Source organism: Arachis duranensis, chromosome 3, assembly GCF_000817695.3.
Source record: "Arachis duranensis cultivar V14167 chromosome 3, aradu.V14167.gnm2.J7QH, whole genome shotgun sequence".
Classification (NCBI taxonomy): Eukaryota; Viridiplantae; Streptophyta; class Magnoliopsida; order Fabales; family Fabaceae; genus Arachis; species Arachis duranensis.
This window is the reverse complement of record NC_029774.3, coordinates 8384006-8397840: the sequence shown is the minus strand read 5'-3', so window position 1 is coordinate 8397840 and position 13835 is coordinate 8384006. Positions and strand designations below refer to the sequence as shown.

The 13835-nt window shown below is 37.3% G+C and overlaps 2 protein-coding genes and 1 long non-coding RNA gene across 4 annotated transcripts in view; all 3 read left to right on the top strand.

Annotated features, from left to right (window-relative positions):
- Positions 1 to 2824, top strand: part of LOC107477352 (4-coumarate--CoA ligase 2-like) — a 19290-nt gene extending 16466 nt beyond the window's left edge. The window contains exons 5-8 of the mRNA XM_052258842.1: positions 1872 to 2017; positions 2315 to 2382; positions 2505 to 2607; positions 2717 to 2824. Of these exons, the coding sequence (XP_052114802.1) occupies positions 1872 to 2017; positions 2315 to 2382; positions 2505 to 2607; positions 2717 to 2824 (425 nt within the window). The remainder of the gene's footprint in view (positions 1 to 1871; positions 2018 to 2314; positions 2383 to 2504; positions 2608 to 2716) is intronic.
- Positions 2825 to 5510: 2686 nt separating this feature from the next.
- Positions 5511 to 8039, top strand: LOC127745431 (uncharacterized). The gene is made up of 3 exons (XM_052258122.1): positions 5511 to 5640; positions 6121 to 7116; positions 7216 to 8039. The coding sequence occupies exons 1-3, from the start codon at positions 5511 to 5513 to the stop codon at positions 8037 to 8039; spliced, it is 1950 nt and encodes a 649-aa protein (XP_052114082.1).
- A 4024-nt stretch (positions 8040 to 12063) lies between these two features.
- LOC107477354 (uncharacterized) lies at positions 12064 to 13321 on the top strand. Of its 2 annotated transcripts, none has more exons than XR_008006988.1 (2): positions 12064 to 13000; positions 13111 to 13321. It is a non-coding gene; the product is annotated as an uncharacterized LOC107477354 (long non-coding RNA). The 2 variants fall into 2 exon arrangements; XR_001589763.3 differs by having other exon boundaries at positions 12064 to 13006.
- The last annotated feature ends 514 nt before the right edge of the window (positions 13322 to 13835 follow it).

The following is a 13835-nucleotide window of genomic DNA, read 5'->3' as shown; positions in this document are numbered from 1 at the left end:
AAACATGCTTTGTTGAACCTTTCCATGTAGGCTCGCAAAGACTCTCCGACCTCCTGTTTTATTCCCAGGAGGCTCGGTGCATGTTTCACCTTGTCTTTCTGGATTGAGAACCTCATCAAAAACTTCCTTGAGAGGTCTTCAAAGCTAGTAACCGACCTCGGGGGGAGGCTATCGAACCACTTCATCGCTGCTTTCGATAAAGTGGTCGGGAAGGCCTTGCATCGTGTAGCGTCGGAAGCATCAGCCAGGTACATCCGACTTTTTAAATTGCTCAGATGATGCTTTGGATCCGTAGTTCCATCGTAGAGGTCCATATCAGAGCTTTTGAAGTTCCTCGAAACTTTAGCCCTCATTATGTCCTCGCTAAAGGGATCCTCTCCCCCTAATGGTGGCTCTTCCTGTTCGTCGTGGGAATTGCAATTTTTGAGGGAAGATTCCAGCTTTAAGAGTTTTCTTTCTAACTATTTTCGCGTTCCATCTCCTCTTTTAGATACTTCTCTGTTTCCTTTTGCCGCTCCCGCTCTTGTTCTAACTGTTCCAGGCGGCTGTGGACTAACCCCATTAGTTCAGTTACGTGGGATGGTCCGCCTTTTTCTGATTCGCGTTCGTCTGAGGAGTTTGCCTTCGGGTTTTTTACCCCGGAGGTGCCTTCTCTCTGCTGATGGTTAACCTCCTGATGGAGGGTTAAGTCCTCATTGTTATTTCCTGTGTCCAGATTCTCTTGTTCGGAATCTGTTTCCACATGGCCTTCTTCATGGGATCTGTCCGCCATCAATGGATGATCTCTCGGGTCCCCGGCAACGGCGCCAATGTTACGGTGGGTAACCGGAGATTGACTGAATAGATGGCGTTGGATGGCCCAAATGTGGGGAGGAGGAGGTTCCCGTGAGAGTATGCAGCTCCGGAGACTCCGTCCGACTTGTGTCAGTAGGTGAATGGGGGGTGGTACCTGCAAAGATACTCCGATGCCTAAGTTAGCAAGAGTGTAAGCAGGTCTAGAGAGTATTGGGCTTAGAGATACCTGAGGGGTGTCAGTGTATTTATATTGGTGAGCCAATAACCACCGTTGGAGTAGTGCCGTATCTTTAGGGTGTTAACCGTCCCATTATCTTGGGGAGGTTAAGATATGGCTTTATGAAGCGGTTAGAGAGATTTTAGGGGCGGTTACTCATTTGAATGAGTGTTTATCTGCCAGTTAATCTCAAGTCCGACTTCTTTAGAGCAAGTCGTGGCTGATACCGACTTCTTACTTGAAGGTCGGTACTTAGCTAGGCTTAATCCTTTAGATTAGGCCTTTTATTTGGACCTGGGCCTTTGACATTGGGCCAGGGTATGAACAGGTATATATATTACTGTAGAAATTAATTCACGTATATAGTTATCCTGTAAAGTTGATAGTTGATAATTATTAAATAATTTGATATATTTGACTAAATTATCATGTAATATTTTTCAATTAACTATCTATTTTACGTAAAAGACAATTACATATGAATTTTCAACATGTATTATTGTTGTAAATATTACATTGTATATATATCATAAAATTAGTCATTGAGAGGCTTTAAGTGCTCTCTTAGTTGATTTTGTATTTGATGTTACTTACAACTTATATCTGTAGTTATTCATATAAAAATTTCTTTAATAATTAAGATATAAATATGTATGGTACATTTTTAATTATACTTTTACCTAATTTACAATAGATAGAAAAAAACACCAAACAACAATATTTGGATTTTGTTGTTAGAGAAACTTTTTGATAAAGCATGTTTTATATATATTATCTTTTTAATATGTTCTTAATTTCATTTTTTGTTAATGTATGATACTTTATCATAAAATTATTATTAATGTAATATATTGTGTAGGATACTTGAATGATGAGAGGGCCACAGCAGAAGCTATTGATGAAGAGGGTTGGCTTCATACCGGTGATATTGGCTATGTTGATGATGATGATGAGATTTTCATTGTTGATAGACTCAAGGAACTCATCAAATTTAAAGGCTTCCAGGTATATATGTATATATTCTTAATTTAATTTGACTCTTACACATTTTTATTACTGGATTTTCACCGTAAATATGTAAGATACTTAAGTTATTCTTTTATTTTCAAAACAAATATAATACAATCCATGTTGATTTAATTTCCAAAATATAATATAATGTGATTAAATTAATTGGCGATTTGATTTTGAGAACTAATGTAATTTTTAAATAATTTTTTTATCTTAAAAAAATAATTAATAATTAATATCATGATAATTATGCTTATTAAATTACTTTAATTTTATCATATACATTATTAGGTGGCTCCGGCAGAACTTGAAGGAATTCTCATGAGCCACCCTTCCATTGAAGACGCAGCTGTTGTCCCGTAATACATATATCTCTTTGAAATTAATTAAGCTAGCTATTAGCTACTAATAATAATAATTATTAATATTATTATTGAGTAATAATTATTAAATGCTTTGTTGCACACAAATTCATATATAGGCAAAAAGATGATGTAGCGGGTGAAGTTCCAGTTGCTTTTGTGGTGAGGTCATCAAATGATCCTATTACTGAGGATGCTATAAAGGACTTTATAGCTAAACAGGTAAATTATATAATATATATGATGTATATTAATTAATTGTATTTGATAAGAAGATAATTAATTAATAAGACAATGCATGACCTTTTTTAATTTAATTTATTGTGAACAGGTAGTGTTTTACAAGAGGCTACATAGAATAATTTTCATTGACGCAATCCCAAAATCTTCAATCGGCAAGATATTAAGAAAAGAACTCAAAGCAACCCTATCTAATTAGTTATTTGGCTTCATTTGTTTTTTTTTTTTTAGATACAGTAGTATTTTATTCAATGGAAGAATGATGATGATATGATGATTCTTCATATATTTTTATTCTTTATAATAGATTCAACATTATATGATTATTTTAAATCAATTTAAGTCCAATAATCAATTTACTTTAAATAAATATTAAAAATTTAAATTTTATCTTATTGATCAAAAGATCAACTTTTAAATAATTTTAAAATGTTATTCGCTACTATTAATCCACCTCCAGGTTCCAACCAAATTGGTGGTTCATTCGGCTCAATTTTATCGTTATGGAGGGCATGTGTGTGCTATGCTTGGATATGGAGTTAGGAGGGAATACACATATGTGTGGGACAAATTTTTGTCAGTTTGAGATGAAGGAACTCGGACCGTGCGAGTTCTTTGGATTTGAAAATTTTATAAACAAATCGCACGGTCCGATTTGTTTAGCAACCGTATAGAACTTCAAGTATAAGGAATCGGACCCAACGAGTTGACATCTTAGGAATGGGTATGAAAATCGCACGGTCCGAGTTCTTAGCTGAGATTATGAATTGGTGATCAATGAACTCGGACCCTCCGTTTTGTGGTAAGGAAACAAAGAAATCGGATGGTCCGAGTTCTGTCTTAGAAATTATTAATTTTTTGTTCAAGTTAACCTAGTCGTAGGGTTCGAGTTCCTCAAAGGTTGTGATATAAAAGGGTGAAGTGAACTGGTAAGTGGGACAGTAGCTGGGTCTCCCTTCTTCTTCGACGGCTGCGTCTTTCTTCTTCTTCAAAACTCTCTCTTTTTTTTCAGTTTTGATTTTGATAATGTAGTATCTAAGCTTATATTTCTTTTATGGTGAGTGAAAAAAATGAGTGACAGAGTATTGCTAAAATTATTTTATTTTGGTCAGATTTTGTTAGAAATGGCTGAAGGAGTAAAATTTATTTGTGAAAGCCCAGTAGATATTGTTATTCCTTTTATTATTTCATTTGAGGAGCTAAAAGGAGTAATCTGTGAAAAAATTGGTTCTGAGAGGGCAAGAAATATATCATGTATTCTATACAGATATCCCATACAGGTGTTTGGTGGATTCGTACAATATCAATCCAAATATGTGACGGACGATGCAAGCATGCAGGAGATGTTTTCAATGTATATTGAAAACCGGTCTCAGATCTCGTTCATCGAGTTGTATGTTGAGTTTGAACAATCTGAGGCTGACCGGAATATTCTACAAGAAGATTATAATAGTGACAGTGAAGAAGAGTGAAGGTTGTAGTAGGCTTAGAGAAGGGGGGTTGAATCTATGCCTACTTTTTAAGTTGCTGTTTTGACCTTTTTGAAGAAGTTACAAATTTGTTTCTGTTTGAACTCAGCAGCGGAAATTTATGAGACAATTTATTTTTGTCTCATGAATAACAGAAAACAGAACATGACAGAAAAGAAAAGGCTTACACCAGCATATATCCTGGTTCGGTTGCTTTGTGCTATGCAACCTACATCCAGTCTCCTCCACAAATATGGAAGAATTTCACTATAGTTAACAGTATTACATACACCAATTTCACACTCAAGTTCTAACCTAACTTGTCATTGGCTATGCTAACACCTAACTATTTACTCTTAGTGCTAACCCAACTAAGAAAGGGATACCAAACAGGAATAAGATACAAGACACTTAACCAACCTAAAGAAATCTGAAAATAACTCTAGGCTTTTCTCTCAAGTGTATCTCTCAGCCTTTTCACTCATGGCTTTTTCTTAAGCTTTCTCACTTTGCCTTTTCTCTCAAGAAATTACAGAAAGATAAGCTTTCCAAGGTCAACACCTTGAGCCTTGAGCTTCACCAACTCATAGATTCACTTTTTCATTTTTAACATCAAAGAGTAACCTTTGCTTCTGACTTTTCCAACTTGACCGAAAGCCATGAAGAAGTAACCGAACTTGTTTTCCAATGGTCAACCAAATCTGAACCCTTGAATACCAACTTGGTCCCCAAGTCTTGATTAAGACCGTAGATACACAGCAGAATAGGGCAGAGAACAAATTTCCCTTCAAGGCCATTTTCGGATAGAGCAGAGAGTAGGGGAGAAAGGGTGAAGATCTGATGCATGCAAGATGATATGATTTACCTTTCTTAAGCTTGATTTAGCTTGGGATTTCAGTTTTAGCTTCTGTGCTTCAAGCTTCAATTCTCTCTCTCTTGCTTCTTTGGTTATTAGTTTGGTGAAGAAGCTCTTTCTCTTTCTTACTTTTCTGAAGTCTTGATATGACTTGATTTGAGAGGAGAGGAACGTTGCCTTGGTTGGAGCAAGATGGGGGAAATTGAAAACAATTTTAAGCTTGGATCGGGTTCTTCTCTTTTTGGCCCGGTGTCTTGCTATGCTTCTTTGTTTGATATGAATGACTTGGGCTTGTCTTTATTCACACTTTCCATTCAGCCCATTAGCTTGTTTTGTTATTCATTCAACTTGGGCTGCCAAAAATGAAGTGTGACCTGCAACATAGCATAAATAATTAGCAATGTGTACTTATTAATTTAACAACTCTAATTATTTATTTTGCCAAAAATAATGTTTGTCATCACTAATTATTTTGGTTAATTTCTTAACTCAACAAAGAGTTCGAAAGCAACTATGAATTTGCTGTTCCAGATGGTGATGAAGATCAAGGTGAGAGAACCATGTGCCCAGATGTGACAGAAGTGACAAATGCACTTGCAAACGAAGTGCCGTTTGAGGAGCCATCATTCATGCGAGTTTTAGACTTGGGAGCCATGCATGTTCCTGAATTTCCGGAATATATGACTGCAGGTACGTAATCGTGGTATAAGTGTTTTTGTAGTTAGACATTGATTGAGTTATGAAGATTTTACCCTTTTTTTTAGCATTATTTAATCATGCGTTCTGTGTCGTAGTTGTCAGGATCTAACCGGTCCTCGACCCGTTAAGGAATTTATTTTTTTCTTTTATATGCTTCATGTGTTTGTTAGGAAATAATATTTATGTTGTATAAGATATGGTTGTAGCAAATTGCATGAGTTTGTAACAATTATCGGCACAGCTTCGATCTATTGTACGGTTCAAATGGCATGAACCGGACAGGACCGACACGGTTCGTTTGGTTTTCCGGTCGAACCGGCCAGTTCGGTCTGGTTTTTTACATTTGCTGCTGATGTGCTTATGTTGTTTAGTGTGATATCATAAAATGTTGAACATTTTTTTATTTAAAGCATACTGGTTTTTTACATTTGCTACGTATTAATGAAATTTATCTTATGGCATTTGTCCCAGCAGAAATTCCTATGGTCGCAGATGGTGAATTCGTTGTTGGGATGGAGTTCAGTTCCAGGGAAGCTGTTATTAAGGCGGTTAAGGAGTATACCATACGACGAAGCGTAGACTACCGGGTATATGAGTCTAAGCCGTTGACATTTTATGCCAAGTGTACACAGTATGGGTCAGGGTGTGATTGGCTTACCAGGGTTGGCTTGATCAGTAGGAAGTACTGTTGGGTTATAAGGAGGTATAATGGTAGCCACACCTGTACCACAGCCACCATTTCACAGGATCATTCGAAACTGGACTCTATCACAATTGCAGAAGCAATAAAGCCACTGGTTGAAGTTGACCCCTCCTTAAAGATAAAATCGGTAATAGCAGAAGTGCAATCAAAATTCAACTACACCGTCAGTTACCGGAAAGCATGGTTGGCTAAGCAGAGGGAAATAGAAAAAATATTTGGAGGTTGGGAAGCATCGTATGAAGCCTTGCCTATATGGTTTGAGGCCATGTGTCACAAGGAGCCATCAGCTGTTGTCCATTTTGAGACTATGCCTGCATATCAAGGCGATGACTTGGTGGGTGATATTCGAGTACTGCATCGTGTATTCTGGAGTTATTACCCTTGTATTAGGGCATTCAGACATTGTAAGCCAATTGTCCAGGTGGATGGTACTCACTTGTACGGAAAGTATAAGGGTTGTCTGCTTGTGGCAGTTTCCCAGGATGGAAACAACAATATCGTTCCGATTGTGTTTGCTGTTGTTGAAGGAGAGACTTCTGATGCATGGCATTTTTTCCTAAGTAACCTCCGTCAACATGTTGTTACTCGGGATGGAGTGGGTCTAATATCTGACAGGCACGAGTCCATCAATGCAGTTGTCGAACGAAGTAACGGAGCTTGGTCACCTCCTAGAGCTTTTCATATGTTTTGCATCAGGCATATAGAGTCGAATTTTCTGAGAAAATTCAAGGCACCTTACCTACAAAAATTGGTCGTTAACATCGGTAAACATTTACTAAATTTAAGCAAATTATTAGTAGATGTGCCTTAAATAAATCTATGGATTTTAATTACTTTGCTTTCTACATGCTTTGATCTGCTAGGATATTCGAGGACGGTGCGGGAGTACGAAGTGCGTTACCAGCGCTTAAGGGACCGCGGCGAGGCATACACAAACTGGTTAGATCGAATTCCTCGCGAACAGTACGCACTGGCCTTTGATGGCGGGTACCGATGGGGTCACATGACGACGAATCTAGTGGAGTGCATCAACTTAGTATTGAAGGGTGCCCGCAATCTTCCCATTACTACTCTTGTGAAGGCAACATTCTACAGACTTAATGAGTTGTTCACCCGTAAAAGAGCGGAGGCAGAAGCCCGGATCAATGCTGGCCATGTGTTTTCTGAGATAGTGACATCGAAGTTGCATGCAAACCAACTTGCATCAGGAAACATACAGGTTAGTTGCTTTGACCGCCAGAATGAGGTCTTTGAGGTTCGTGAGATGCCAAGTGGGCTAGAGTTTGCAGTTGATCTACGTAGCCTTCGATGTGACTGTGGTGAGTTCCAAGTGGACCGGATCCCCTGTCGACATGTATTCGCATGTTGTGCCAACCAGCGACTTGATTGGCGACTTTATGTTCATGATGTGTATAAGATGGATCAAGTGCGGCGGGTGTACCGAGCACGGTTTAGGCCACTAGGTAATCCCATTACATGGCCTGCTTACAACGGACCTCGGTTCATACCGAATCCGTACATGCGACGGGTGTCAAAAGGTCGGCCCAGGATGACGCGTTTTCTGAATGAGATGGACACGAGGATGTTACGTCGTCCTAGGCAATGTACTCTATGTGGTGCTGAGAGACATAGTCGAAGCAGATGCCGTCGGTCTGTTGGTTCAAATACCAACAGAGAAGCCCCCTAGGTTCACAGTTTTAATATGATATTGTATAATACAACCTGACTGAGCAAATTGAGGTAACATGACCTGCTATATGTAACCTTATAATTAATGACACTCTAGTATTATGACATATCTGTAGCATTATATAATATGATGGTTAGTACATCAATTGCTAAATATCTGTAGTATCATATTAAGGTTTTAAGAGACATTATTACATGCTCCAGATGGCTAATACATCAATAATGTCCAACACATATAAAGTACTCTATACAAGGTCCAACACATACAAATAAGTCTAAATGATAAAATATTTTCATCGTTACATAATGTCTAACCAATACAAATAACTCTAAACATTACATAAAGTCATCAGTACATAATGTCTAACAAATACATATAACTACATAATGTCTAACAAATACATATAACTCATAACATTACATAAAGTCATCAATACCTAAAGTTTAACAAATACAAATAACTCTAAACAAAAGGAAAGAACTATTTTCTCATTTTCCACTTTACATCCTTCACAAAGCTCTTGCATTTCTTGGCCGCTTTTTTGAAGACAGAAGGGGTGAAACGATTAGCACTCCGACGTGGCGGATCAATCCTCAGATTGTAACCTTTAACGTTGTCATCTGGACTGCGTGCCTGACCTGTAAACAATTTTGAATAAACAAGTATGTGCAGCACATTACATATTCAAATACCAACATAAATACCACAAATCAAGAAGCAAAATCCAATAAGATATGCCATTTATGCAAAGAAAGTAAATAAGTCATGGAATATGTAAAGCAAAATAGTAAACATAATACCATCGTTGCGAGATTCTTCATCCTCATCGAACTCTTCAATTTCATCCTCGTCGTCATCGCCCTCTTCATCCGGGTCATCTACTAGATACGCATCGGTTTCTTGTTCGAGTGCGTTAGTATCTTCCTCAATGAGTCCCATGTTACATCAGTTAGGATTTTGACTATTCAGAACACCCCGTCCACCCTCACTTCTACTAGAGTCAACAGATACAAAGCCTCCAGAAGCAACGGATGAGGTATGGCCTGGATACCTTGCATCCAACGAATACCTGCCAGGCATAAACTCAGGCTGATCGCCATATTGTGAATGTGCTCCATCTGCAGACATGAACCCAAGCAACTAGCTAAAAGAAGTTCCATCACCTATTTCAAACTGTGACATACCCCAATATTGTTGCTGTACTGGAAATGATGGGGTGAACTGTGTCTGAGGTAGATACTGGGTTGAGGCTTGAGGTTGTTCTTGTGGAAGCGGAATTGGTTCTTGTGGAGGCTGAATTGGAGGTGATATATGTTGCTCCTGCTCTTCATTGTCCTCATCCATATCCTGACTACCCTCATCGGTATCTTCATTACCCTCATCCATATCCTCATTCCCCACATCCAGATCCTGGTTACCTTCATCATTCTCTTCACCCACAAGATTCGACAAGGCTAAGCGGGCCCCATATTTTGATCGGTACCAGTTCAGGTAGGTATCCAACGGATGCTGTGAAGGCATGGAAAGTTCAGAAAGAACGTAGTGATACCTATTGGTCCAATGCATTACCCAATTTGAATGAGTCGGTGTCGTGGCCCAGTTAAGATTTTTAGGTCGGCAGGAATTATATTCGGATCCACGCGATCCACATCATAGGCAACCCAGACAAACTGAAAAATTAAAGAAAACTCATGATTACAACCCACAACACATAACTCTAACACAATGACTGATAGTTTTGTCGAAGCCCAATATTTTCAAAAGTAATGCTTCTTTAATTAAAACACACCTGGCCTTCCTGAAGTTCATCAAAGGCCTTCCTAAAGTGAGCTAGCTTCAGATATCTATATCGTCGGTCATCACGCTCCCAGTTACGCCACCTAATACGATGTCCTCTGTTAGCTCAACTGAATCTTAAATATCAAGAAATGGATACATTGTAACATAATATTACCTGTTTGCAAGTGGAAAACTGCGGGGTTCTCTAGGAAGCGGCGATAGATATGGCAATCGGATCCAAGCCCAACCCAGCAGCAGTGTTAATGGACCATCTATTTCCTTACAGTTATAACGAGATGCCCTGCATAACGCCCTGTAAAGGTGTGCTAGGCATGCCGAACCCCAACTATACTGTCCAATATTGACAAAATCACGAAGCAAGGGTAGAAATTTCCAGTGCACACCTGCCCCAAACTTATCCCCAAACAGTATCGTCCCAATCAGCAACATAATGTGACACCTCACATACCTAGTAATTAATGACAATCTAATATTATAACATATCTGTAGCATTATATAATACGATGGTTAATACATTAATAGAAAAATATCTAATGTAGCATATTAGGCTATTATGAGACAATATTACATAGTCCACATGGCTAATACATAAATAACTTCAGCAACATAATATGACACCTCACATACCTCTGTATACTGATTTCATCATTCAATTCTAAATTCTCTTTTAGATTCCGGAGCCATGTCAGTTTTATGCAGCTTGATCTACAGTCCTCTCTACGAGGTGCAACCCCAAATTGAAGCAGACACTCCGCCTCCATGGCTTCAAAACTACTCATTGTCATCCCTGTGACTGGAAGACCATCTGTGGGAAGACCAAGTATTAGAGCCACATCTTCAAGAGTCACGGAACATTCACCAATGGGGAGGTGAAACGTATGTGTGTCTGGGTGCCAACGTTCGATTAGAGCATTTACCAATGCTTTCTGACACTGAACTATCCCAATCTGAGACACATGATAGAACCCAGTAATCCGTAAATGCTCCTCCACCCTATCGTTGTACCGATCCGGAGGAACTGGGTGGTTACATGTCAATATTCTTAATTTCTACAGAAAAACATAACAAATAACTAGTCATATAATTAACAGTTACTAACTTACCATCATCAATCATTTCAGTAAATCCATATATAACTAATTCTTTTAACTTCTAAAATTATTGAATTAATCCTTAAAATTATTGATAATTAAAAATAAAAGTCATGACCTATATATTTATTTATTCTTAACGAATATTCTCAACAATATTACAACAATTTAAATATTATCTAATACTAATTACTCATTTGTGAAACACATTTTTTCCTCAATAATAAAAAATATTAACAATCAGTATATGCCATCATCAACAATTCTACAAAATATTAACATTCATATTCTAAAAACTATAAACATTGTCATAATTAAAAAAATAGCATGGCTTAATTAAAATAATCCTATTAATCATTAAACATTAACATTTTTCTCAATCACAATACCAATAACAATAACATAAACATTTTATTACATACACCAATTTCACACTCAAGTTCTAACCTAACTTGTCATTGGCTATGCTAACACCTAACTATTTACTCTTAGTGCTAACCCAACTAAGAAAGGGATACCAAACAGGAATAAGATACAAGACACTTAACCAACCTAAGGAAATCTGAAAATAACTCTAGGCTTTTCTCTCAAGTGTATCTCTCAGCCTTTTCACTCATGGCTTTTTCTTAAGCTTTCTCACTTTGCCTTTCCTCTCAAGAAATTACAGAAAGATAAGCTTAGAAAAGTACATTACAATCAGAAAAACATGAAGGAGATTGACTTCACCAACAGCCTCTGTGCTATGCGAAAAACCAGATTAGCAAGCCTCTGATTTAGTTCTTCATACTGGCGGAATGCACCTTTGATTAGGTTACACTGTCCAGTTAGTTGAACTTTTTCAAAGAGCTCTCTCAGAACAAACACCTCAAGTTCACTGGTTATCTCTCCTTGTGTTGAATGAACAGCAAGCTCCTTTTTTATCTTTATGCACGTTCCTTGGTTCTTCATCCAAGGTCAACACCTTGAGCCTTGAGCTTCACCAACTCATAGATTCACTTTTTCATTTTTAACATCAAAGAGTAACCTTTGCTTCTGACTTTTCCAACTTGACCGAAAGCCATGAAGAAGTAACCGAACTTGTTTTCCAGTGGTCAACCAAATCTGAACCCTTGAATACCAACTTTGATCACTTGCATAAGTTGAGAGTTGAGACCATCAATAATGGACGACTAACTTAGACTCCTCTATCTTCTTTTGTGTAGTAAAATTAGTTTGTGATGATGAAACCACTTATTGTACAATATATAACTGAATGTTCTTTACTTATTTTTTCCCCTGACTTTATTTATTTTTATTCATGTATCTCATTTGTTTTTATGCATGCATATATTTTGTGCTTCAGTTCTTGCGCTTTACAGGTTTTGGTGGGGAGGATTTTGGAAGGTAATGTTCTATCTCTTCTGTTTATATAATCATTGCACTTGGTCACTTTCAATATTTACATGTTTCATTATGTTTTTAACACACGACCCTCTCTTGCAATAACATAACTAATTTGACATACCATTGGAGCCTCTGATCTAGCTCTAACAGAGACTATGGCTTTTCTCATAGTAGCTTCAGCTTAATCAACATTTCTTGGAGCCGAGGGACTATTCTCTCTACTATTCTTTTCTTGATCATAACTGTTTCCATTCTTCTTCTCTGGAGACTCGGACTTCTCCGACAAAGAAAGCGAAGCCTCCTCTCCGATCTCAGCACCGTTTGTGGCCAATCGAAGATCCATGAACTGTCTTGGCACTGCGTCTTGCTTCTTCTCCTCCTCCTCCTCCTCTGGCTTGTGTTGTTGCATCAAAGCCACCACCTTGCATCTGCAGGGCCTTGTATTCCGCGGTTACACAATCTAGCCTCTCTCTCCATTGATTCTCCACCTTCATTCGCTCCAACTCTACCAGAATACAACTGTCTGATCATGGATGGGTCTTTTTTCGTGTGAATTTGGTGAGATGTTGTTGTCAACAACGAATTGATCGCTGCTCGTGTTGGTAGTAAGAAGATTCAGACCAGTCTGAAATAATGAATGAAAATTGAGAAACTTCGGATACGTAATTTAGAAGTAAAGACATGGTATTGGTATGCATCGTCAATTTTAATATCTTTGTTCTGTGATACAAAATCTGATTAAATTGTAGATGATAATGTTGTATTCTTAATTTTCTGTATTAATGATACTACAGGTTGGGAATGCTTGCAACAACCACCTTTCATGTCATGGCAATGTGTCTTAGGATCTGTCACTAGGATTGGTTTATAGCCTAATTTGTTGTAACATAGTTATAAGGTTGTAGCATTTTTTATTGTTTAGATTTGTAACATGAGTTATTACTTTACAAGAGAAACTTGTGTATCGATATTTTGAGTTTAATGAAATATCTCATTTTATAGTAATTAATTTCAGCATATTTATATTATGCATAATAACAACAATAATAATAATAATTGTTGGCACAAATAATTGAGATTCTAGAAAAAAAGGGGGTAGTTTATTACTTCTAAGAAAATAAGTATAATATAACTAAAAAAAGTCTTTAAGATTTTAGCAGCAATAGTAATGGCAACTAAAAATAAATAATATTACAATTTTAGAATTATTTTTAGTGGCCATATAAATTGCCAGTAAAATAGATTTTTGCGGCAATAGTAATGGCCCCTAAAAGTTAATAACATTGCAATTTTAGAATTACATTCGGTGGCCATATAAATTGCCAAGAAAATAGCCACTAAAAGTTACCTACTTTTTGCGGCCATTAAAAAGGTCTTTACCGACAAATGTTATAATTGCTGCTAAAACCTTTTAGCGACAAAGCATAAGACGGCTAATGTCTAATTGCCGGTAAATGTATTAGTGGCTATTTTTATTGCCGCTAAAAACAAAATAAATGGCCGCTAAAAGTAATTTTTT